General features: G+C 28.2%; 1 protein-coding gene, 1 long non-coding RNA gene and 1 pseudogene across 4 annotated transcripts; all 3 read right to left on the bottom strand.

Moving 5' to 3' along the window:
• Window positions 1-1,521: 1,521 nt before the first annotated feature.
• LOC111312525 (amino acid transporter AVT6A-like) lies at window positions 1,522-5,050 on the bottom strand. 2 transcript variants are annotated; one of them, XR_016345752.1, is made up of 6 exons: window positions 4,639-5,050; window positions 4,409-4,561; window positions 4,104-4,307; window positions 3,118-3,583; window positions 2,439-2,729; window positions 1,522-2,324 (listed from the first exon to the last, which is right to left on the bottom strand). XR_016345752.1 is itself a non-coding variant. In XM_022912867.2 (5 exons), exons 1-5 carry the CDS (start codon window positions 5,048-5,050, stop codon window positions 2,591-2,593), a joined length of 1,374 nt encoding a protein of 457 aa, XP_022768602.1. In that variant the 3' UTR covers window positions 2,339-2,590. The 2 variants fall into 2 exon arrangements, 1 of the variants encoding a protein (XP_022768602.1); XM_022912867.2 differs by lacking the exon at window positions 1,522-2,324 and having other exon boundaries at window positions 2,339-2,729.
• Window positions 5,051-6,618: 1,568 nt separating this feature from the next.
• LOC111310819 (uncharacterized) lies at window positions 6,619-10,166 on the bottom strand (annotated as a pseudogene). Its single transcript, XR_016329773.1, has 4 exons — window positions 10,098-10,166; window positions 9,364-9,679; window positions 9,198-9,284; window positions 6,619-6,765 (listed from the first exon to the last, which is right to left on the bottom strand). The product of XR_016329773.1 is annotated as an uncharacterized LOC111310819 (transcript).
• Window positions 10,167-15,028: 4,862 nt separating this feature from the next.
• Window positions 15,029-16,653, bottom strand: LOC149520571 (uncharacterized). The gene is made up of 3 exons (XR_016345754.1): window positions 16,300-16,653; window positions 16,118-16,204; window positions 15,029-15,293 (listed from the first exon to the last, which is right to left on the bottom strand). It is a non-coding gene; the product is annotated as an uncharacterized LOC149520571 (long non-coding RNA).
• Window positions 16,654-23,477: the final 6,824 nt, after the last annotated feature.

Below are 23,477 nucleotides of genomic sequence, written 5' to 3'. Positions count from 1 at the left end.
TAGATTTAAAATATAGGGAAATCAATTGAGAACAAAAGAATAAAAGTTTGCATAATATTTGGAAGGAAATTATATACCATACTTCCACGGTGGTGTATAGTATAGAATATTTTACTTTGGGAGCTGAATACCTCATATTCCCACACAATTTATTTCTTTTTAGTTGTTAGATTATATTATTGTTATGGTTTCAATTCACCCTTCCTCGAGGGCAAGGAATCCAAAAAAAAGCAACCCAATTTATGCTGTAGGGTACATTTGGTTGGGATCATGATTTTCTCATCAAGAAAAGGGTGGCAAAAGTAGAATAAATAGAGAGGGAGAGAAAAGAGGAAGAAAGATGGCAAGCTGTGGTATCTTCATATATTTTATTATTAATTTTAGAATGGGGTAATAATAATAATACCCTAAATCCTAAGTTTTTTAGTATAAACCATATGAACTTCAGGTTGCCTTTTTTGGGGGAAATTCGATAGCTTAAAGCATGAATTTGATGCCAAGTGCAATTTATGACAACTCTTAATGCATAACAGATTTGAACTTTTTTAACACTTTTCAAATTATCATTAAAGTGACAATCAATAGAATATTAATTATATCGATAAAATATTGAAAATTTGATAATTATAAATATAAAAGTGATAATCAATAGAAGGAGTATTGAATTATCAATACAAAAAATTGTACTATTAATTAAGCTGGCATTTTTACAATTTTGTTTCTTTTTAGTTTGTTATAAAACTGTTTTTCAACAAGCCATGGTATGGGATTTGTGGCTTTCACCCAAAATGCAAATTCTTTCAAATTATCTTGTTCTAAAAAAACCCCTTTTTGAAGTTTCAACTCTTTTTCCAAAGGAAAAAATTAACTCCTTTCAACTTCAAAGCCAGAGTCTTTGGTTGAAATGTCAGTATTGGACTATTGATGGCCCCTTGTGATTACTTTTTTTCCCCAAAGTACCATTTTTGAAGACAAATATATAGGACAAATCCAGGGGCTTTGATTGTGGCAATTGAAAAAATAAACCCAGAAAATTTCACTAAATTACATCCTCCATTTAATTAATTTGAATATTACCTTCAAAATCAATCGGCTTAATTATTGTGGTAATCAGCATTACAGTATTTATTATTCTAGTTTTTAATAAGAATGAACATGTCATGTCAATCATTTTGACCTAACACCGAACAGCTTGGAAATATGTACTTTGGGATTTCGTTTGAAAATTGAAACAATCGTCATGATTTACACGAGGAAAGAAACAAAGCTAAGTTCCCTCTTGCCAAAAGGGTGACACTTTGAGTAATTGAGTTTCAATTTCTAAAACGTAATTTAGGTTTCACGAAATTTCTTTGTTCATGTTGTTAAATGAATTTTTAATTATCAAAACCATGCGTCGAAGCTGACAATTTAACTCCAAATATACCCCCAAAAAAAATGCAAAATATTAAGAATGGGATTTTATTTTCTGAAAATAAATTGTTTATAAATCATAACAAAAAACTGGCATACTTTGGAGCGGTTATCTGACATTTATTTGATTTTGTATGAATATGACTGTCATTGCAATTCTCTCATCTACTTTCAAAGGGTTGATTTTAGAACATACGGGAAACAACTGTAAAATAAGTTGTCTCGGAAAGATTGGGACAGGGAGGGAACAATGTTTATGCGACAAGTGTTAAGAAAATGTGGGTTTGCTAAAGGAAAATGAAGCGGCTACAACGCAATGCTCATGTCAAAATTGTGGAGATGACTCCTCCCGAGACAGTTTGGGGGTGACAACGTTGCCTTATGTTGTTTATGTATGCATGCTTAAAAATGCCCATAAAATTCACCCATCAATTAAATAGGCCTCAAAGCCCAATTTGTAAAATGTCAATCCATCCAATCCTACAAGGGCACCCAAACATTAGCTAGAAAGAAAGACGTCCGCAAAGCTCTGGTATAAAGGTCCAAAACCATTGGACTCGCCCCAGTTTTCTAAAAACAAAACACAAACCATATGACAAATGGAACAATTTCAGGATGAAATCTTTACCAATCTCAAATACCAAAAAAAACAAATAGGGAATAAATTAAAAAAAAAAAACCTTAATTACATGTATGGTTATGAAGCATAGTGTTGGCATTATCTGTAACGCACTAATTATTATTATTATTACTATTATTACTATTATTTTTTAAATAAACGATAGAGATTGTCATTGCCTTTTAGTATGTGATGTCCTTGCTTTAAAATTCCATCCAAAAGATGAGCAATGTTAAACTTGTTTTAAATTTGGAATTGACACTTTTTCATCCAGACCAGAATATTTTCAATTCTGTAAAAGGAGGCAGATAAGACACCAAAATCAGTAATTGAAATACTCTACCAAAGAATCAAGAAATAACAACTAAATCACCTGCATTACTTCAGAGAATAGTTAGTATCAAACCTCACGAGATGCTGGAACAGTCACTCTATTCGTCATGCTTTCACATTAAGCTGCATGAAAGAAACCCAGATTGTTCCCGTCCCCTTGCCCTTGAGTTTCCCACTATGTCAATGAACCAGCAAAACCAGATATACAAGGACCCTTCCATAAAATCAGGTTACAACTCCTTGGTCAACACTAAAAATGCTATAAATATCACTAGTCACAGCCACGGTGCTTGTTGAGACAGCAAGAATAATCATCATCCATGATATTAGTCTATCATTCTTTGTTGCAATTCCATGGATATCCCTGCATAAGTGCCCATCAGAATCCTTAATTATTTGATTACCACATTAAATAGAAAGGTTAGAGCAAAAAGGTTCTTCAGATGATAAAAACCATATTTATTAATTGCAAAACTTTTTTTTTTCTTCAAATCAGTTTTGGTTTCATCTATGCTAATCAAATCTATCAATATCTTATCTAACAAGCTCTATTTAGGACCCATCATTGTACGTCAGCCATTTTGCACAGCCCTAAATCATAATCTTTAATACTAGTTTTCATGTATGGTACTTTGTTCCTCTACCAGGCAACATGATGTTGCCATTGATAACATCATATCCAACATACTGTTGCATGTAAAGTTCTTTTGACATAGAATTCAACAAAACCAACATATATAACTATTACTTACCTAAGGGTGATTGCAGCTGGAAAGATAAAGCCAACACAAACCGCAGCAGTTGCACCAGTAAACTGGAAGGCATCCCAGATGCTAGGAACAAAGTTGGCTCCCATAAAGATAAAACCCATAAGAGCTACTGTTACAGAGAAGAACCTCCTGTTGTCAAAAGCAATAGGAATGGCGTACGGAAATAAAAGACCATCTACGTTGAGACGAAGTGAGAAAAACACAATTGGGAAAACAAGCATCAGGTGAAGACCATAGCTCACTCTGACCAAATCATCAAGCAATGAACTATATGGAATTCCAAGATCACCATCAAAGTTGGCAAGCACGTCATCCAAAGTATGATCTCCAAAGAGAAAAACTCCAAAGAAGCTGGTAGCAATGTAGACAGAAGAGCATAATGTGAGGGACTTTCTAACTATTGACTTCATCTGTGTAGGGGCTTTCAATTCATTCTCTATTGGGAGTACTGCAAGGTGTATTCAGGAAAGAAAACGGTTAATCAATTGTCCTAAAAGCAAGCAATCAATACGTTAAACATCTAACAATCTTCGCTATGTAAGAATGAGGGATGTGCACGATATTTGGAAATTCAAACATCAATTTTGAAAAAAATAAATTTTCTACACAAGGAATGCACAAAGGACTAATATAAACTGAATCTCTCATAGTCTCATAAACAAACAATTCTGATACAGAAGACATCTTGTGATGGCGATATCAAATTACTAGAATTCTTAAAAATAATGCATCATTTTTGTCATTCTATGTAATGTTGAACGCTAGGTCAATTTGGGTCGATTTGGTCATTGCGGAGCTTTATATATCTATATATTAATCATCTCTTACCCTTAATGCTCTCAACCAACTAACCAAGTTAAATAAATCAATTTTAAGCAGATTGGATGAAAATGAACTCGAACCAACGATTAAACAAAACCAAATTACGATACTAACAGTATAGAAACAATCAATCTATCATTACTTACTATTATGGTGGCATATAAAAGCAGTAACTATAACAGGAACGGTGGTGAAAAGCTTCCAAAACGATGCCTGATTAACAAGTTTTGGCATTAGACGAGGCATTCCAATTTTCCCTTCCATCAACTTAACAATTGCAACTCCCGCTGTTATTGCCACAAACACAACCGCCAAACCAACCGACAATGCTGATGTGTATCTCAATGAATCTAAAATCACCAAAATTTAACCCAAAAAAAAAAAAAAACTTAATTGCTTGAAAATATTTTAAACCAACAATTTAGAATTTTGACGAGTTATAGTTTGTTACCAACGCGCTTGAATGAAATTAGAGGAGCAAAAACGAAAAGTGTGGTGAACAAGAGCCAAGCCAAACGCGTGGTCCACCAATGTTCACCGAACCATTCTTCCATTACTCCCCTGTGGTGGAAGCCATCTACCCATGTCCCCGACAACACATCACCTGCCAATAATTCAAATTCAGTCGAGATCAAACGGCTGCTAATAGTTCCATGTGGCGTAATTTTGGTTTTAAATTACCTATGATGATCATGTAAACCACAAGCATGCCCAAGTTGTTGATGACAATGCAGGCTTGAAGGAGGTTACGGCCCACCCCACCGAAAGCGTCGGCGGCAACGCCTGAATATGTGGCGGATTTAGAGGCTCGGCTGAATCTGAGAATCATATCAATTGATGATTCCGTTAACATAAAGACGAATATGATTGTGATTAGGCCAGGAATTAGACCCAGTTGATTGACGGTGGCTGGGAGCGCCATGATTCCGGCTCCCACGATGGTGGTCGAGAGGTTACATACGGCTCCTGAAATCGAGGCGCCATCGAAGCCGGATTCATGAGCCTCGAATAATTGGTCTTCGAACTTTTGAGGGAGGAGAGGCGTTCGGGGACTCCGCCGGTATTTACGGTCTGACGAGGGCATAATCGTCATTTATAAGGTTGGTGATTAAGACCGTTGAAGGGGTGGAAGAAGCGACTCGACGGGAGGAAGTCCTAAGCCGGCGTAAAATAATATATGGACGTTAGGGAGGTCTTCATGCGGGAACTGACGTGGGGGAATCACGTGTTGGCACGTCTAAATGACGTGAAATTTCAGGAGAAAACTGTAGCCAGGATATTGTAGGTGATGTAGTCTTGCCAATAAAGGTCTTCGACTTTGAAGAATCCGTTCGTTGGACGGCCTTTCTTTTGGTGTCGTTTGATTATAAATAACAAAGAGGAACTGCTCGATATGATTCGGGAAGCAGAAGAAAAGCCAATGGCGACCAGACACCTGCCAGCCAATAAACCCCTTTTCATAATTTTTTTTTTTAAATTTTGTTGCTTAAAATGGAACATTAATCGGTGTACGATTCTGTACATTTTACCATCGAGAGCGTTTCAGCTTTCAATTTGCAACGGCTACGCTATCCACCGAAGAGTTAAAAGTCAGCAAGCTGACCGTTGCCTTTCAGTCAACCCACGTCCGCTTCGTGGGTAAAGAGGGCCTAAAAGGTAGACCCACACTAAAGTGATCATGGGCCACATACTCATGAATTAGTTGATCTTGTTATGCCCATAATGGAGTCTACGCTCATCTCCTAGCCAGGTCTTAAAAGATCAAAGCCCAAAGAACGTCCAGCTTTCAAACGTTTGTTTGCGGTGTGGCTGATAAAATATAAATAAAGGTTTGAGGCTCCACTAGCAAGGCTGGCAATTGCAGGCTTATTTCACTCACGCAATTCAAAAAAAAAAAGGCCGAATGCAACATGTTACACTATAGTATCTTTGGTGGGCATTCAGTTGCTTGAACAAGATGCGAGTGAGGACTAACTATCTTGGAAAACAGAATTTCGACGCACAAGTTCCTTCAACGACCGAACCTGGGTCTCAGTCCAGTGGTGTGCCTGCCCTTCTAAATGTGTGGCTACAGCACTGCAATTGAATCCAAGCACCTGCACTTCACCATTTTACCCTCAAATTACTCATCGCTAAAGGGTGAAAATGGACAGGAGCCACTTCCCTATAAGTTAGAGATGTATCAAGGCTTTCATCATATGATTTTGTCTTTGACATTTTCTCTATGAACTTTGAACTAGGTGCCATGGCACGGTAGTATATTACTTTGAGTATCATACCTAAGATTAATGGGTTAATCATACAAACTCACCTCAGAAATGAATTAGTGGGAAACTCGTGAAATCCAATACAAGGTCTCAACGCAATCATGGCCAAAGCTAACAAATTTTGTCTCCATTCAATGTGTATGACAGATAATATGGCCAACGCACCAACATCAGATTTGATGACGTGTTAACATCGGCAATAGATTTCAGCAGACATGGAATTATTGCTAAGGGTAATATAAATAAATTCGCAAAAGTGGGGTTGATGGTCAGCATGACCTTTTTTTATCAGCATAGTAATCTCACGGGGAGGGGAAAGAATAAAAGGAAACAAGACTAATAATTGGACAAGTTGGAACTTACAAAAGTATCCATCATGCAGTGCATCACTAAATCAATGTTTTCTCTTTAGTTCGTTGCTTCCCTTGATCTTGTTGTCCACAACAGCTTGTGAAGATTGCAACTTTACTCCTACAGCTTAACTCCACAGAGTCCTTTCTACATCTGATGCCGTGGAGGAGTCACCTTTTGAACTTTATTCCTGTAATAACAAACAGGAGGTAATTTGACCACTAGTAACCTGATTATGCAAAGAAGATGTTAATATGCAATAGCATTTAGGAATAGATTTTTAAATGCAAAGTTTAATTGCATTGATATTCGGAGGTAGAAGAGTCTAAGTATAGTAGATGCCTACACAGATTATCCTTGCAGAAAGATATTTCTTGGAGTTGACATCTGATAACTATCAGACACATAAGGGAAAACTGCCTTCGCATGATTTAATGCCTCTGTTCCATGACAACATAGACATAATGAGAAGTTATTATTCTTTTTCCATGAATAGAGCCAACGGACGAGCCTAAAACCAAAGGGGCACTAATTAAGGACAGCGGTAAAATGGTTGTCACTTGTCAGAACATCAGGAGTTCAGGATCTTCATCTATAAAATTTTATTGCTGGAATGCTCTATTACTTTTTGTTCAAAAGCAGGAAAGTCCGATGTCTTTTATTCTGGTGACAGAGCAAGAGGCTTAAAATTAAGAATGGCACCTGGTTAAGGCGGTGTGGGGTTTTTCTCGCTCCGAGCTTAACTCAATTTTATTAGTTTAATATCCAAATTTGATATTAAAATATTATTTTATATCTTAATTTGATTTGATTAACATATATTTAAATTTGTAATTGATCTTATTTAATTCAAAATTAATAAAATATTTTTTAATATAAAATATAAAATAAAATAAATAATATATATACTGGGCCGAGTGCATAAAACCCAACCTTAACTTTTTTTTTTTAAAATACTCAATCTGATATTTTTCAAAAAAAAAAGATTTTATAAAATCAAATCACGTCGAAATCTTACAAATACGAATTGTATTGTCAATCCTAATTAAAATATAATTCAATCAAATATTCAATGAGACTAAGGATAACAACAAATCAAGTCAGCAAATTTTTCTTATCCTAGACCTAACCCGACTCTCTCTCTCTCTCTCTCTCTCTCTCTCCTATATATATATATATATATATATATATATATATATATAAAACACAAACTTGACCCAATTCAATAATTTTTTTTCATACTCAAATTTGATATAAAATTATATCTAATAAAACTTAACTCGAAATTAATAAAATATTATTTTTTAAAAATATAAAATATTATTTTTAATATAAATATAAAATTAAATAAATATACATAAATATAAAATTAAATAAATAATTAAAAAATTATTTATATATCAAGTCAGATGAAATTTACCTAAAATCTAACCCAAATCGATCTCGATTTTTTTTACTATTACTCAATGCGATACCCAATTTAAAAAAAAAAAATCGATCCTAAAAAATTAGATTAGATTGGAACGGTTTGGTACGGATTGGACGACCTTTCCTAAATGAAACAAAGGTTTCGATGAATATTGCCAACTACAGAATATTAGAGTTGCCTTACTCTTTGAGACATAGATGCCATTACGCAGCCAAAAACATAAATAGCCAAGAATCAGGAACAAGTAAAACAAGTGAAGGAAGGACATCCCCTATCAAGAACATATCACCACTAGCATATTACAAAGAAACAAACACATCACCGCTGGCATCAGATAGCTACAAATTGAATGAGAAGATGATGAATCTTCTGAAAAATATAAAACAGCCCCAGATCAGCCATCAACTTTGGAAACAAAGAGTTTAAGAAAAGAAAGAAACCTTGTGGTCCCAAAACTAAGTTTTACACTTTTAGTTCTTGTCAAGTAATTTCCTCTGTGAAAACACCATTTTTGGGGGACCATGCAAAGTGGTGCTCGATCAAAATAAGATATACAAAGTATAAATGAACTTAACATCATGAAAATGAAAGAAATTTAGCCACTGGGCAACAGTACTCGTTAATTTACAAAACATAATCAGATGGCGAGTCGTCACTCTAAATTCTTTTCTTTATCTAAACAGCACCAATAAGAGCAGAAACAAACTTCCAATGCATTTTTTGGGGACCATGAAAAGAAAAAATAGAAATATTCATCCAGAGTTTTTCCCTGTCAAGTAATTCTTTGCATGAAAAGAATATTTCTTGGGGACCATCTAAAGCAGTTCTCAATCAAGAAAACAAGCAAATACTAGTAAAAATAGAAATAAATTTCACATCAAATGTACAAAATTTAACTCGCTATACGTCACTAGAATCAGATAATTAATTCATCATTCTACGTAATATTTTCATAGCATCTTGCACGGCATAGATGTGTAATTTTAAGCCCAATCAATTCTATCAACAATAATTCATTAATTTAAAATTTGCCTACTGAAATGCCGTTGTACGAACTTGAAAACCGCAGGCATATTTTAGTTACAGAATATTTAATAGTGATTAATAACAGCTATAATCATCAAATTATATACATGTACGGACATGCATTCATAATATCAGTCTTTAATAAAATAAAAAGGAATATAACCAACCTTAGATTTGCTCTGCATTTTATCCACAAATAACTAGTATTGCTTGAAGGAATAATCTTTTGAGTTTCCAAGCGCAGCCACCATAGCCTTGAGCACAAAATAAAATAAACCGTTAATAAACATGAAAGAAAAATAATCGGGGAAAAAAGATTCGAGAAGAATTTACCTCGTCGGACATTAACGTCTCCGTTTCAGGAGCGAAAGCAGCTAGAACAACGGAGGCAGTAGCGGGGGCGACTCCTTTCAAAACCGTAAGCTTGGAGACGGCTTTGGAGAAGCGTTTGGAAAGCCTTTTGAAAAGCGGATCTTACGGAAGAGTCGGGAGAGGTCAGAGGTGGTAATGAAAGGGTTAGGGTTTCGTCGGTGAAGAAGAGAGAAATTCGTCGACAGAATGGTTTGTTCAGAGAATCTATTCGAGATCTGTAAGAGGAGATGGCTTCTTTCCAAATACTCAAAATTAAGTTCCATTTGAATTGTTCCCGCTATTGGTATTTTTCAATTTAAAAAATTTACTTTTATAAATCATTTTAATTGAGCCATTCGGGCCTAAAATATGGGCTTAGAAGTTTACTTATATGCACAACAAGTTGTTTTTGTTTTTCAAACTTTACTAAATTAAAATTAAGTCAAGGTGTTTTTATTGTTAGAAAATTAAAATTATAAAATTTATTTATTATAATTATACATATTAAACTTTAATAACTAAAATCATTAAAATGATATTCTCTCACATATTTATCATTCAATTTGTCTAAACAAATTCAAATAAACATATTTTATAAATCATATCCGTGAAGATTTTAAAATATATTATTTTTATTCTTAAAATAATGCAGTAATTATTTATTTTGCAAGTTAATAAGGGAACAAGCATGGAACTAAGTCAGAGTACAAGCTGACTAGTCTCAAGATCATGCTTTGGCTGCTAATTAAAGTCCATTTTCGCCGGCGAGCAACATTTGTCACCATGTATCTGTAATTATGTATAATCGCCTTTGCCTCGTTTGTGTTTATTTTCTAAATTTATTCATTACTTATCTTCCGTTCTTTAAAACTGTGATTAAAGGTGTAAATATGTGTTCGATGAAAATTATCAATTTTGATTAAAAACTTATTTAAAATTTTACAAACGAATTTTTAAAAAAAATGATATATGCTATTATAAATTTATATTTAATTCATTTTAAAAAAATTATGCATTTATATTTTTTAATTTCACTTATATAATATAAACGGATTCTAATAATTAATTTGAACACCATCTAACATGTATATTTAATAATAAAGTTACCTTTCTACACAACAATCAAAGTTTGGTAGTGGGACTTGACATTCTTTTGTCACTCGAACACTCCACTTTTTTTTTTAATGTAATAATTTAAAATATATCGATATAAAAATAATAAAATAAAAATATAAAAATAATATAATTTAAAATTTTAATAATAACTATACGAATTATAATACATAATTTTTATATAAATTTTAATATTTTATATTATATAAATATACGAATTTGAAGTTAACTTTTTTTTTTTTCATTACCTTTTTTACTATTTGTTGTTAATGTCAATATTAGCTTTTCTACTTGGAAAAGAGGGCGCAATATTTTCTTTCTAATTTTTTATTTCTTTGTAGACGTTGATGCCTTTCTTCTTTCCTTGCAAATCTTGGGCCGTTTCTTTAGTAAATGAACTAGAATGGTGACCCCACCTCTACATGGGTCACCATTTCTAAAATAAATATTATTATTTATAAAAATTTAATTAAATAATAATAGTAATTATTCAAAAAAGTAATAGTATTTACAATGAGATAAAGATAATTATTTTAAATTTTTATTATATTTAAAATTAAAATTAATAATATAAAAATACATTACTTAATAAAAGAATAAATCGATCATTTTAATTTATTTACAATTAAATATTATAATAAACTATATTAATATGTTAATATTTTTAAAGACACTGTAAAATTAAATTAAATAAAAAACTTTTTTTATTACTTAATAAAAAATACATTACTTAATAAAAGAATAAATCGATCATTTTAATTTATTTACAATTAAATATTATAATAAACTATATTAATATGTTAATATTTTTAAAGATACTTTAAAAATAAATTAAATAAAAAAACTTTTTAATTCAATAATAATACAAATAAAATCTGATCAAGCTTAGAACTTAAAATCCTAGTCACATCCAATCCATGAGTTTGGCTAACAATCCGACCACGAATTGGTCTAAAAGTGAGTAACAAATTACAAAGCACTTCATAAAAATAAAAGAAAAAAAGGTAAAGTTTCAAGCTTCCATGAATCACATGATAAAACAAAGAAAAAGGAGTATTATAATAAATTTATATATACTTACTTTTTAGACATAGCTATAGATCATTTAACTATAGTATAGATGAAAAACTTTTTTTTTTTATTGTGGTTTATTTTTTTTATATATTTGCTTGATTCATTATGTCGATTTTTTATATTTTTTGTTGAATATTTTATTTATTTATTTTATTCAATAATTTTTTATATAAATGCAATAGTTCAATTATATGTGTACATTTTGCTATAATTTTAACTTTATAAAAAATATATATATATATTAAACACTAGTTGATAAAGAAAAAGCATTTATCTTTTCACTTACACTTTTTGGTTTGAGTGTTAAGAAGCTTGATCTTTTTTAAATAAGGTTTCGATTTCAAATCTTGTGAATAGAAAAAATATGATTGAAAGAGTTTACTTTTCATATGGGATCTGACCTAGTTTAACTTTGAATTAATCAGAATTCAAAGTTGTTATCGGACACAAAAAAATCTCAGACAAAAAAAAGATTTATCTTCTCACAAATTGAAACAAGTTTTGATAATTTAAAATATAATTGGATGACATGATATGTATACGATAAAAAAATAAGTTACGAAAATGACAATTTATAATTTTAATAATAATTATATATGGGTATAATAAAATAAAAAAATATTTATTTTATATTTTTATGTTAATATAAATTATGATATATAATTTTTATGTAAATTTTGATACATAACATAAATATATAAATCATCAAATCTAAATTCGTGTTGATGAAAAGCAAGTTGATGAAGCTTTACGGAGTGGAAGGGAAAAAAGATAAAAAAAATGTTTGTCTCCACAAACATGAGTGGGCATGCAATTTCATGAGAGACCAAAAGTAAAGTCAATTAGCTTGTAAACTGAAAGTAAGCATTAGGCAACTTCAACGATACTGTGCTTCCTAAAAATCAAGCATGTGGGGCGCCAGCATGTGAATACCATGACACTGCTTCAAAAATGTTGGTGCTGGGTTCGGTAAATTGGCAAAGTATACTTTATTTCAATTTCATTCTTTTTCTTCGGTCAATCTTCTATGTTTACATTATCCCTCAATTGACTCAAATTAGGATCGCATATAATAATATATAATTTTGCTACATATAATTATCGAGAGATTGATTAAATTGATAATAATTTAATATTTTGTTTATAAGATTTAAATTTTATTTTAAATTTTAATAAACTTTTAATGAGAAATTTATAAATATAATATAAATTTTTGCTTAGATTGTTGTATATTTTGATTTTTGAAATAAAATAAAATTTTCAAAATATTTAGATTCATTTGACTTGATCTTTTATAACTGACAAACACTACTCTCCGTCGTTAATTTCTTCCTCTTGAATGAGTACATAGTTTTAAACAATGAAAATACGGTTCCTTCGGCTGCTGCTGCTGCTACTGCAATTTTATTTTAATTTTATGAATATGCTTGACTTGGTTCATTATTTGTGTGGAATTTTTCTGCGAGAGACGACGTTGTTTTAGTCGTACATTAAACCCGTTGTTACCTACCAAAGCTATTATTTTAAATTTTTGTGGGGAAGTCAGATTCTTGCCGTCCTATTTTTTGTTCTTTTCATTTTCCCCCTTTTGACGTCCATCATGGCACCATCCTAGTTAATTTGGTAGGAAAGAAAATAAAAGAAAGGCAAAAGGTGGAAGAACTTGAGACTTGAGAGACTAACTCCAGTTTAAGAAAATAGTGGAAATTGGTGGATCTTTACGTATAACTTTAAGAATATCAATTAATAATATATAATATATTATATCATACTTATAAATATAAATATATTTAAATAATATATTAACAAATATATGATAAGCTTATAAAATTATAAAAAAAAAATATTATAATGACAATATTATACTTTTAATAATATTATTATTATTTACAGTTAACCGTTGAATTATTAATTACATAATCTATCAATGAATTATGAGAGTTTTTTTATTTTTTGATAATTTAAAATTTAAATAAAAAATGAATAAATCAATCATATTTAAATATTTTATCAAAACAAAAAAACTAAATATTCTTTTAAAAAAATGAAGATAAAATTCAGAAATTAGGAGTTTGGTATTTTTTTTGTCTAGTTCCAATATTATTGTTTTTGTTGGAAAAGAAATTATAACAAAATATGATAGAAATTTAAAGCAAAAATAAAAGTATATATATAGAAGGAGTTGTAATAAGCTAAAGTCCCTCTTTTCTTTTCCTTGAATCTTTTAAACATTGACCTTCTTTGTACTAAAAAAATTGACAAACACATTTAGTATTTGGTTGAAAACATCATTTTGAGAAAGTTGAAAAGTTAATTTAATTTTTGCTAAATTCATTTAATTATAATTTAAAATTTATGACAAATATCTTAATTTTAAAAATTTATAAATAATAATTATTAGATATAATAAATAAACATATATCAATATAATTTGAATATCTCTTAAATTACAGTGCACAAAATTAATTTATAAGAAACAAAAAATAATAAAATCAATATTTTTAATTTACAGATCATTTAATATAAATATATATAAATGCTTATAAAGATTTCAAAATTTTTGGGGGGCCAAGGCCCCCTTTGGCTATCATTACCAGCTGCCCCTGATAGTGGAGATGTGTTTTGCTTTCCAAGGTGATAAAATTTAATCATTTCATTTGTTGAAATATATATAGTAGAATGAAAATACATGCCTTCACTAAGAGGGCGTTTTATTTTAGAGAAAAATATTATCAAATGAAATTTCACTTTTCATTATCAAATTATTTTGTTTCTCATCACCTTTTTGAGCATGAGAATGTGAAATTACCAATGTGGTAAACTAGGGGAAAGTGATATCCTCATTTGCAATTTTATTCCAAATTTCTTTTCTTGTCTCATGAATTTTCTTCATTTATGGCTCATGCATGCATTTCCCTTTCCATGCATTTTCCTTTTTATCTTACCTAACATATGGTAAAAAAAAAAAAAAAAATGCAGATGAGGATGTAGTCAATTCGGGCAGCAAGTTAAAAAACCACAATTAATGTCAAATCTCAAGGGTATGATTCCAGGATGACAAAATTGAAATCCTATTAATTTTAAATCATAGTCCAACTTATGTCAATATTGACTAAAGCCTAGTTGTTACTTGAAAGCTTGTAATAAAAACCAAAAAAAAAAAGATTGCATATACCTACAAATTTCAATGTTAAAATTTCAATACCAACATCAGTGTTGTTGATAAAACCAGATTTGATTCATGTTTTTAAATATTCTTTCAGTGCTGTCATATATATATATATATATATATGAAGGGCTCCATCAATAACTGTTTTAATTCGAAAATTACCACTACTCTTTGATATCGAGTGTGATAGGATTTGTGTGAATTTTTTTAGTGCTTGTTATTTTCTTTGAAAGTAAATATTTTGACTACTATTTGATCCGGGTACGGATTGAATTGTCAACCCTACTTAATATGTACTTCAATCAGACATCCAATGGGACAAAGGTTTCAATGAATATTGCCAACTATAGAATATTAGTGTTGCCTTACTCCTTGAGACATATGATACCATTGCCCAGTCAAAAACATAAATAGCCAAGAGTCACAAACAAGTAAAACAAGTGAAGGAAGGACATCCCCTATCAACAACATACCACCACTAGCATATTACAAAGAAACAAACATATCACCACTGGCATCAGAAAGCTACAAATTGAATGAAGAGATGATGAATCTTCTGAAAAATATAAAACAGCCCCAGATCAGCCATCAACTTTGAAAACAAAGAGTTTAAGAAAAGAAAGAAACCTTGTGGTCCCAAAACTAAGTTTTACACTTTTAGGCCTTGTCAAGTAATTTCCTCCGTGAAAACACCATTTTTGGGGGACCATGCAAAGTGGTGCTCAATCAAAATAAGATATGTAAAGTTCAAATGAACTTAACATCATGAAAATGGAAGAAATTTAGCCAAAGGACAATATTACTCATTAATTTACAAAACATAATCAGATGGCAAGTCGTCACTCTAAATTCTTTTCTTGATCTAAACAGCACCAATAAGAGCAGAAACAAACTTCCAATGCATTTTTTGGGGACCATGAAAAGAAAAAATAAAAATATTCATCCAGAGTTTTTCCCTGTCAAGTAATTCTTTGCATGAAAAAAGCATTTCTTGGGGACCATCTAAAGCAGTTCTCAATCAAGAAAACAAGCAAATACTAGTAAAAATAGAAATAAATTTCACATCAAATGTACAAAATTTAACTCCCAATACGCCACTAGAATCAGATAATTAATTCATCGCTCTACGTAATATTTTCATAGCATCTTGCATAGCATAGATGTATAATTTTAAGCCCAATCAATTCTATCAACAATAATTCATTAATTTAAAATTTGCCTATTGAAATGCCATTGTACTAACTTGAAAACTGCAGGCATATTTAAGTTACACAATATTTAATAGTGATTAATAACAGCTATAATTATCAAATTAAATGCATGTACGGACATAAATTCAAAATATAAGTGTTTAATAAAATAAAAAGGAATCTCACCAACCTTAGATTTGCTCTGGATTTTATCCACAAATAACTAGTATTGCTTGAAGGAATAATCTTTTGAGTTTCCAAGCGCAGCCACCATAGCCTTGAGCACGAAATAAAAGTAAAATAAAATAAAATAAACCGTAAATAAACATGAAAGAAAAATAATCGGGGAAAAAAGATTCGAGAAGAATTTACCTCGTCGGATATATACGGCTCCGCTTCAGGAGCGCAAGCAGCGAGAACAGCGGAGGCAGTAGCGGGGGCGACTCCTTTCAAAACCGTAAGCTCGGAGGCAGCTTTGGAGAAGCGATTGGAAAGCCTTTTGAAAAGCGGATTTTACTGAAAAGTCGGGAGAGTTCGGGGGTGGTAATGAAAGGGTTAGGATTTCGTCCGTGGAAAAAAAAGGGTAGTTCGTGGCGATAAAATTAGTCGATAGAAAATAGGTTTGGTTTGTTCGGAGATTCTATTCGATATCTGTAAGAGGAGATAGCTTCTTTCCAAATACTCAAAATTAAGTTCCATTTGATTTTTTTTTTGTTTGGCCGAAAATCTTTTTACTTTTTGTTCCCGCCATTGTGATTTTTCAATTTAAAAATTTTACTTTTATAAATCATTTTAATTGAGCCATTGGCGCCTAAAAAATGGGGTTAGAAGTTTACTTATGGGAACAATAAGTTGTTTTTATTTTTCAAACTTGACTAAATAAGTCAAGGTGTTTTTATTGCTCCAAATTAAAAATATAAAATTTTATTTATTATAATTATACATATTAAAAATTAATTAACAAATTTTAATAACTAAAATCATTAAAATGATATTTTCTCATATATTTATCATTCAATTTGTCTAAACAAATTCAAACAAATATAAGTTTCATTTATTTTGCGAAAAATAATTTTTAAAAAATAATTTTCATATTTTCAAGTGTTTGTTTAGTAAAAAATTAACTGATTAACAAAAAATAATTTATTAATCAATAAAAAATGAGGTTATTTTTTTATATTATCTTATAATTTTGAAAAAGAAAATATATTTTTTGAAAAATAACTATCTCTAAATAAATTATTTATCAATATTTTTTAACATAATTTTACTTATAGATAATATTATAATAATAAACAATATATTATTAATATAATATATTAAGAAATAATATGATTATAATAAATAATATAATAACAAATATTATTAATTTAATAAATATTGTAATAATATATTAATAAATAATATAAAGAATAATAAATAGTTTTATGTTAAGTATTTTTATATTAATATAATATTTTAATATTAAATATTATTATTAAAATATAGTTGTTTTTAACATTTATAATTTTAATAATAAAATTTTTTAATATATTTTAATAATAAATAATTTTTAATATTTAATAGTTATATTAATATTATTTGAAACAAAAAATTTCCAAAAAAACATCCAAATAACAAAAAATATTTTTCATTAACTTATTAAAACAACAAAAAACTTTTTTTAATTTAAAAAATAAAAATATTTTTTAAAAATGAAAATTTGAAAGTTATTTTCTGTGAAACAAATAGAATCATATTTTATAAATCTGAAGATTTTGAAAATAAATTATTTTTATTTTTAAAATAATGTAGTAATTATTTATTTTGCAAGTTAATAAGGGAACAAGCATGGAACTAAGTCAAAGGATAATCTGACTAGTCACAAGATCTTGCCTTCACTGCTAATTAAAGTCCATTTTCACCTTTGCCTCGTTCGTGTTTATTTTCTAAATTTGTTCATAGGGGAAAAGATTTACATAAATTTGGAAAGTGAAATTCGTAAAATTTGTTATTAAAAATATATAATTAAAATTTAAAATTAAAATTGATAAATTAAAAGATATTATTATATAGATAAATCATGCTAAATTAAAAAAATAAATTTTAATATATTTATTAAATAAATATTATTAGTAAAATATTAATAAAATTTTTATCATTGAATACATATAGATTAAATTTGAATTATAAATAATTTTTTTAATAATTTTTTTTACATATTATTGATTTTCATATTAAATTTTATCAATTTATCGATTTAAATTTTTTATTAAAATTCTATTTACTTGTTTATAATAAAAAAATTTCACACAAACTTCACCTATAAAACTTCAAGTAAGTTTTGTCTATTTATACTTATCTTCCATTCTTTTAAACGGTCATTAAAAGTATAAATATGTATTCGATGAAGACTACCAATTTTAATTAAAATTTTATTTTATCCACCCTTAATCAATTTTTAAAATTTCATAAATGAAATTTTAAAAAATGATATATGCTCTTTTAAAATTATATTTAATTTATTTAAAAATATTATGCATTTAAATTTTTTTAAAATATTTTTTAATTTCACTTTTATAATTTAAAAATTCTTTCTACGTAACATTAAAAACGGATTCTAATAATTAATTTGGATACCTTCTAACATGTTTATTTAATAATGAAGTTATCTTTCTAAACAACAATCAAGTTTGGTAGAAGGACTTGACATTTTTTTGTCAGTCGAACACTTTATTTTTTTCTATTTTTTCAACATTAGCTTTTCTACTTTGAAAGGAGGGCGCAATACTTTCTTGCTCACTTTTGATTTGTAGACGTTGATGCCTTTCTTTTTTCCTCGTAAATCTTGAGCCATTTCTTTAGTAAATGAACTAGAATCGTGCCCCCACCTCCACATGGGTCACCATTTCTAAAATAAATATTACTGTTTTCATTTTAAATTATTTAGATGGTATTCAATTTCATGGAGTTTTAGAAAAAAAAAATAATTTTAATGTATTTAATATTAAAATTATTTTTTATAAAATTAAAATTTTATGACTTTTAATATTAAAAAATAAAAAATTTTAAAATATAAAAAGTTAAGAGTTTTGATGTTAAAAAATATATATATAATTTTTAAACATTCCAATAAATATATATGGAAAAAAATGAGACAGAATGAGTATTATTTATAAAAAATTATTTAATAATATTATAAATAATAATAGTAATTATTCAAAAATGTAATAGTATTGATAATGAAATAAAGATAATTATTTCAAAATTTTATTATGTTTAAATTTAAAAATAATATAAAAATTCATTACTTAATAAAAGAATAAATTGATCATTTTAATTTATTTGCAATTAAATATTATAATAAAGTATTTTAATATTTTAATATTTTAAAAGATATTTTAAAATTAAATTAAATAAAAATACTTTTTAATACAATAATATACAAATCAAATCTGATCCAACTTAGAACTTAAAATCCTAATCACATCCAATCCACGAGTTTGGCTGACAACCGACCATGAATTGGTCTAAAAGTGAGCAACAAATTAATTGCAAAACACTTAAAAAAAAAAAAAGCAAAGTTTCAAGCTTCCATGAATCACATGATAAAACAAAGAAAAAGGAGTATTATAATAAATTTATATATACTTGAAAAAAAAGTAAAGTTATAGATTATTTAACTATAGTTTTGATGAAAAACTTTTTTTATTGTATTTTATTTTTTATATATTTTTGGTTCATTATGCTGATTTTTTTTTGTTGAATATTTTTTTTATTTGTTTATTTATTTAATTCAATAGTTTTTTAGATAAATGCGATATTTCAATTATAGTTGTACATTTTGCTATATTTGTTACTTTATAAATATATATATATATATATATATATAAATCAAACATTGATGGCAAAAGAAAAGAGGTTTTTCTTCTCACCAATCGAAATAAGTCTTGACGATCCAAAACATAATACAGTAATATGATATAAATATGATAATAAAATAAGATACAAAAATAATAAAGTTTAAAATTTTAATAATAATTATATATTAATTTAATAAAACTAAAAATATATATTTTATATTTTTTTATCGACACAAATTATAATATATAATTTTTGTATAAAATATAATAAAATATATTAATTTTAATATTTTACATAATATTAATATATAAATCAAGTTTAAATTTGTGTTGATGAAATGCTAAGTCAATGATGCTTAAAACAGGGGTAGGGAGAAACGATAAAAAAACATTGTTTTAGCCTCCTCAAACGTGAGTGGGCATGCAATTTCACGAAAGACCAAAAATAAAGTCAATTAGCTTGTAAACTAAATGTAAGCATTAGGCAACTTCAACGATACTGTGTTCCCTAAAAATCAAGCAAGTGTGGCGCGCCGGCATGTGAATACCATGACATGCTACTTAAAAAATGTTGGTGTTGGGTTCGGTAAATTGGCAAAGTATACTTTATTTTAAATTTCATTCTTTTTCTTCGGTCAATCTTCTACGTTTACATGATCCCTCTATTGACTCAAATTAGTATTGCACATATTAATATATGATTTTGCTACATATAATTATCGAGAGATTGATGAAATTGATAATAAGTTAATATTTTGCTTATAAGATTTAAATTTAATTTTGTTTTTTAGTAAATTTTTAATGAAAAATTTATAAATATAATATAAATTTTTGCTAAGATTGCTATATATTTTTATTTTTGAAATAAAATAAAATTTTCAAAAAATTTAGGTATGTGCACTATTCATTTGACTTGATCTTTCATAACCGACAGACACTACTCTCCCTCGTAAATTTCTTCCTCTTGAATGAGTACTCGGTTTTAAGCAATGAAAATACTGTTCTTTCGGCTGCTGCTGTTACAGTAAATTTATTTTATTTTTATGCATATGCTTGACTTGGTTCATAAATTGTGTGGAAATTTTCTGCGAGAGACGACGTTGTTTTAGTCGTATACTAAATCGGTTGTTACCTACCAAAGCCATTATTTTAATTTTTGGGGTGGGAAGTCAGATTCTTGCCCTCCTTTTTTTTTTTTCTTTTCTTTTTCCAGCTTTTGACGTCCTTCATGGCACCATCCTATGTTAACTTGGTAGGAAAGAAAATAAAAGAAAGCCAAAAGGTGGAAGAACTTGCGAGACTAACTCCAGTTTAAGAAAATAGTGGACATTGGTGGATCTTTACATTTAGGAGATCAATTAATAATATATAATATATCATATTTATAAATATAAATATATATAATATATTAATAAAAATATGATAAGCTTACAAAATTATAAAACAAAAATATTATTATGATAATATTATACTTTTAATAATAATATAATTTACAATTAATCGTTGAATTATTAATTACACGATCTATCAATAGATTATGAGGGTTTTTATTTTTGGATAATTTAAAATAAAAATAAAAAATATGATTAAATCAATCATATTTAAATATTTTATCAAAATAAGAAAACTAAATATTCTTTTAAAAGAATAAAGATAAAATTTAGAGACTAGGAATTTAGTATTTTTTTGTCATTTTGTAAAGTAGTTCCAATAGTATTGTTTTTGTTGGTAAAGAAATTATAACAACATATTATAGAAATTTAAAGTAAAAATAAAAGTGTATATATATATGGAGAGAAGGAATTATAATAAGCTAAATCTCTTTTTCTTTTCCTTAAATCTTTTAAACTTTGACCTTTTTTGTACTAAAAAAAATGAAAAACACATTTGGTACTTGGTTGAAAACTTAAATTTTCTTGAAAAAATTTGAAAAGTTAATTTAACTTTTGCTTAATTCATTTAATTATAATTTAAAATTTATGACAAATCTATGAATTTTAAAAATTTATAAATAATAATTGTTAAATATAATAAACAAACAAATATCGATATAATTTAAATATCTTTGAAATTACAATACACAAAATTAATTTATAAGACATAACAAATAATAAAATCAATATTTTTTATTTACAGGTCTAATTTAAATGTATTTAATATAAATATATATATATATATGCTTATAAAGATTTCAAATCTTGTTGGGGGGGGGGGGGGGGGGGGAAGGCTCCCTTTGGCTATCATTACCAACTGCCCCTGATAGTGGAGATGTGTTATGTTTTCCAAGGTGATAAAATTTAATCATTTCATTTGTTGAAATATATATAGTAGAATGAAAATACATGTATTCACTAAGAGGGCGTTTTATTTTAGAGAAAAAAGATTATCAAATGAAATGTTACTTTTCATTATCAGATTACAGATTATTTTGTTTGATTCATCACCTTTTTGAGCATGAGAATGTGAAATTACCAATATGGTAAAATAGGGGAAAGTGATATTCTCATTTGCAATTTTATTCCAAATTCCTTTTCTTAACTCATTAATTTTCTTCATTTATGGTTCATGCATGCATTTCCCTTTCCATGCATTTTCCCTTTTCTCTTACCTAACATATGGTGAAAAAAAAAACATGCAGACGAGGATGTAGTCAATTCGGGCAGCAATTTTAAAAACCAAAATTAATGTCAAATCTCAAGGGTATGATTCCAGGATGACAAAATTGAAATCCTGTTAATTTTAAAATCATAGTCCAACTTATGTCAATATTGACTAAAGCCTAGTTGTTACTTGAAAGCTTGTAATAAAAACCAAAAAAAAAAAAAAAAGATTGCATGTACCTACAAATTTCAATGTTAAAATTTCAGTACCAACATCATTTTTGTTGATAAAACCAGATTTGATTCATATTTTAAAATATTCTTTCAATGTTGTCATATATATTTTTATGTATTTATGAAGGGCTCCATCAATAACTGTTTTAATTAGAAAATTACCACTACTCTTTGATATCGAGTGTAATGGGATTTGTGTGAATTTTTTTAGTGCTTGTTATTTTCTTTGAAGGTAAATATTTTGACTAAGATATATATGGTTTTATAATATTCCAAAATAGCTCACAAATTCAATTTCGGTTGCCTCCGCCTCTTTTTTGTCTTTGCCAAAACATTTGACAAAATGTATTCCTACTTGATTACCAATTGGGTATTTAGTCATGCTTATCTGGCACCTACTGCCTACCACCCTTAATTTTAGCTTGGAAAACTCACATATCTCCAAAGTAGTTTTGTAGACTCTACTAATATATATATATATATATATAGAGAGAGAGAGAGAGAGAGAGAGAGGAAAGGATCAATTTATATAATATAAAACTAAAAAATTTTACATATTTTTTTAAATATTGATTTTAATAGATTTAATGAAATAAAGAAATTTACAAGTATATATATATATATATTGACTAATATAATGTTTATTTTTTTGGGTGGGGGAGGAGATGAAGTTGTAACTCAAAATCCTGCCTGCTAGTAATCCAACACTCTAAGATTATATTTGATGTATAAAATTATTAATAAGATATAATGATAATTATTTTATATTATATTTGATTTATATATAAAAGAGAGGGATATGGATTGTAAGGATAATTAATATTTTTTTGATGTAGGATTATTCAATCCTTCATAAGTGGATAGGATTTTTTTA

Source organism: Durio zibethinus, chromosome 1, assembly GCF_047325235.1.
Source record: "Durio zibethinus cultivar Kanyao isolate XHJ-2024 chromosome 1, ASM4732523v1, whole genome shotgun sequence".
Classification (NCBI taxonomy): domain Eukaryota; kingdom Viridiplantae; phylum Streptophyta; class Magnoliopsida; order Malvales; family Malvaceae; genus Durio; species Durio zibethinus.
Note: the sequence above shows the minus strand (reverse complement) of the source record. Positions and strands in the feature narration are given on the sequence as shown.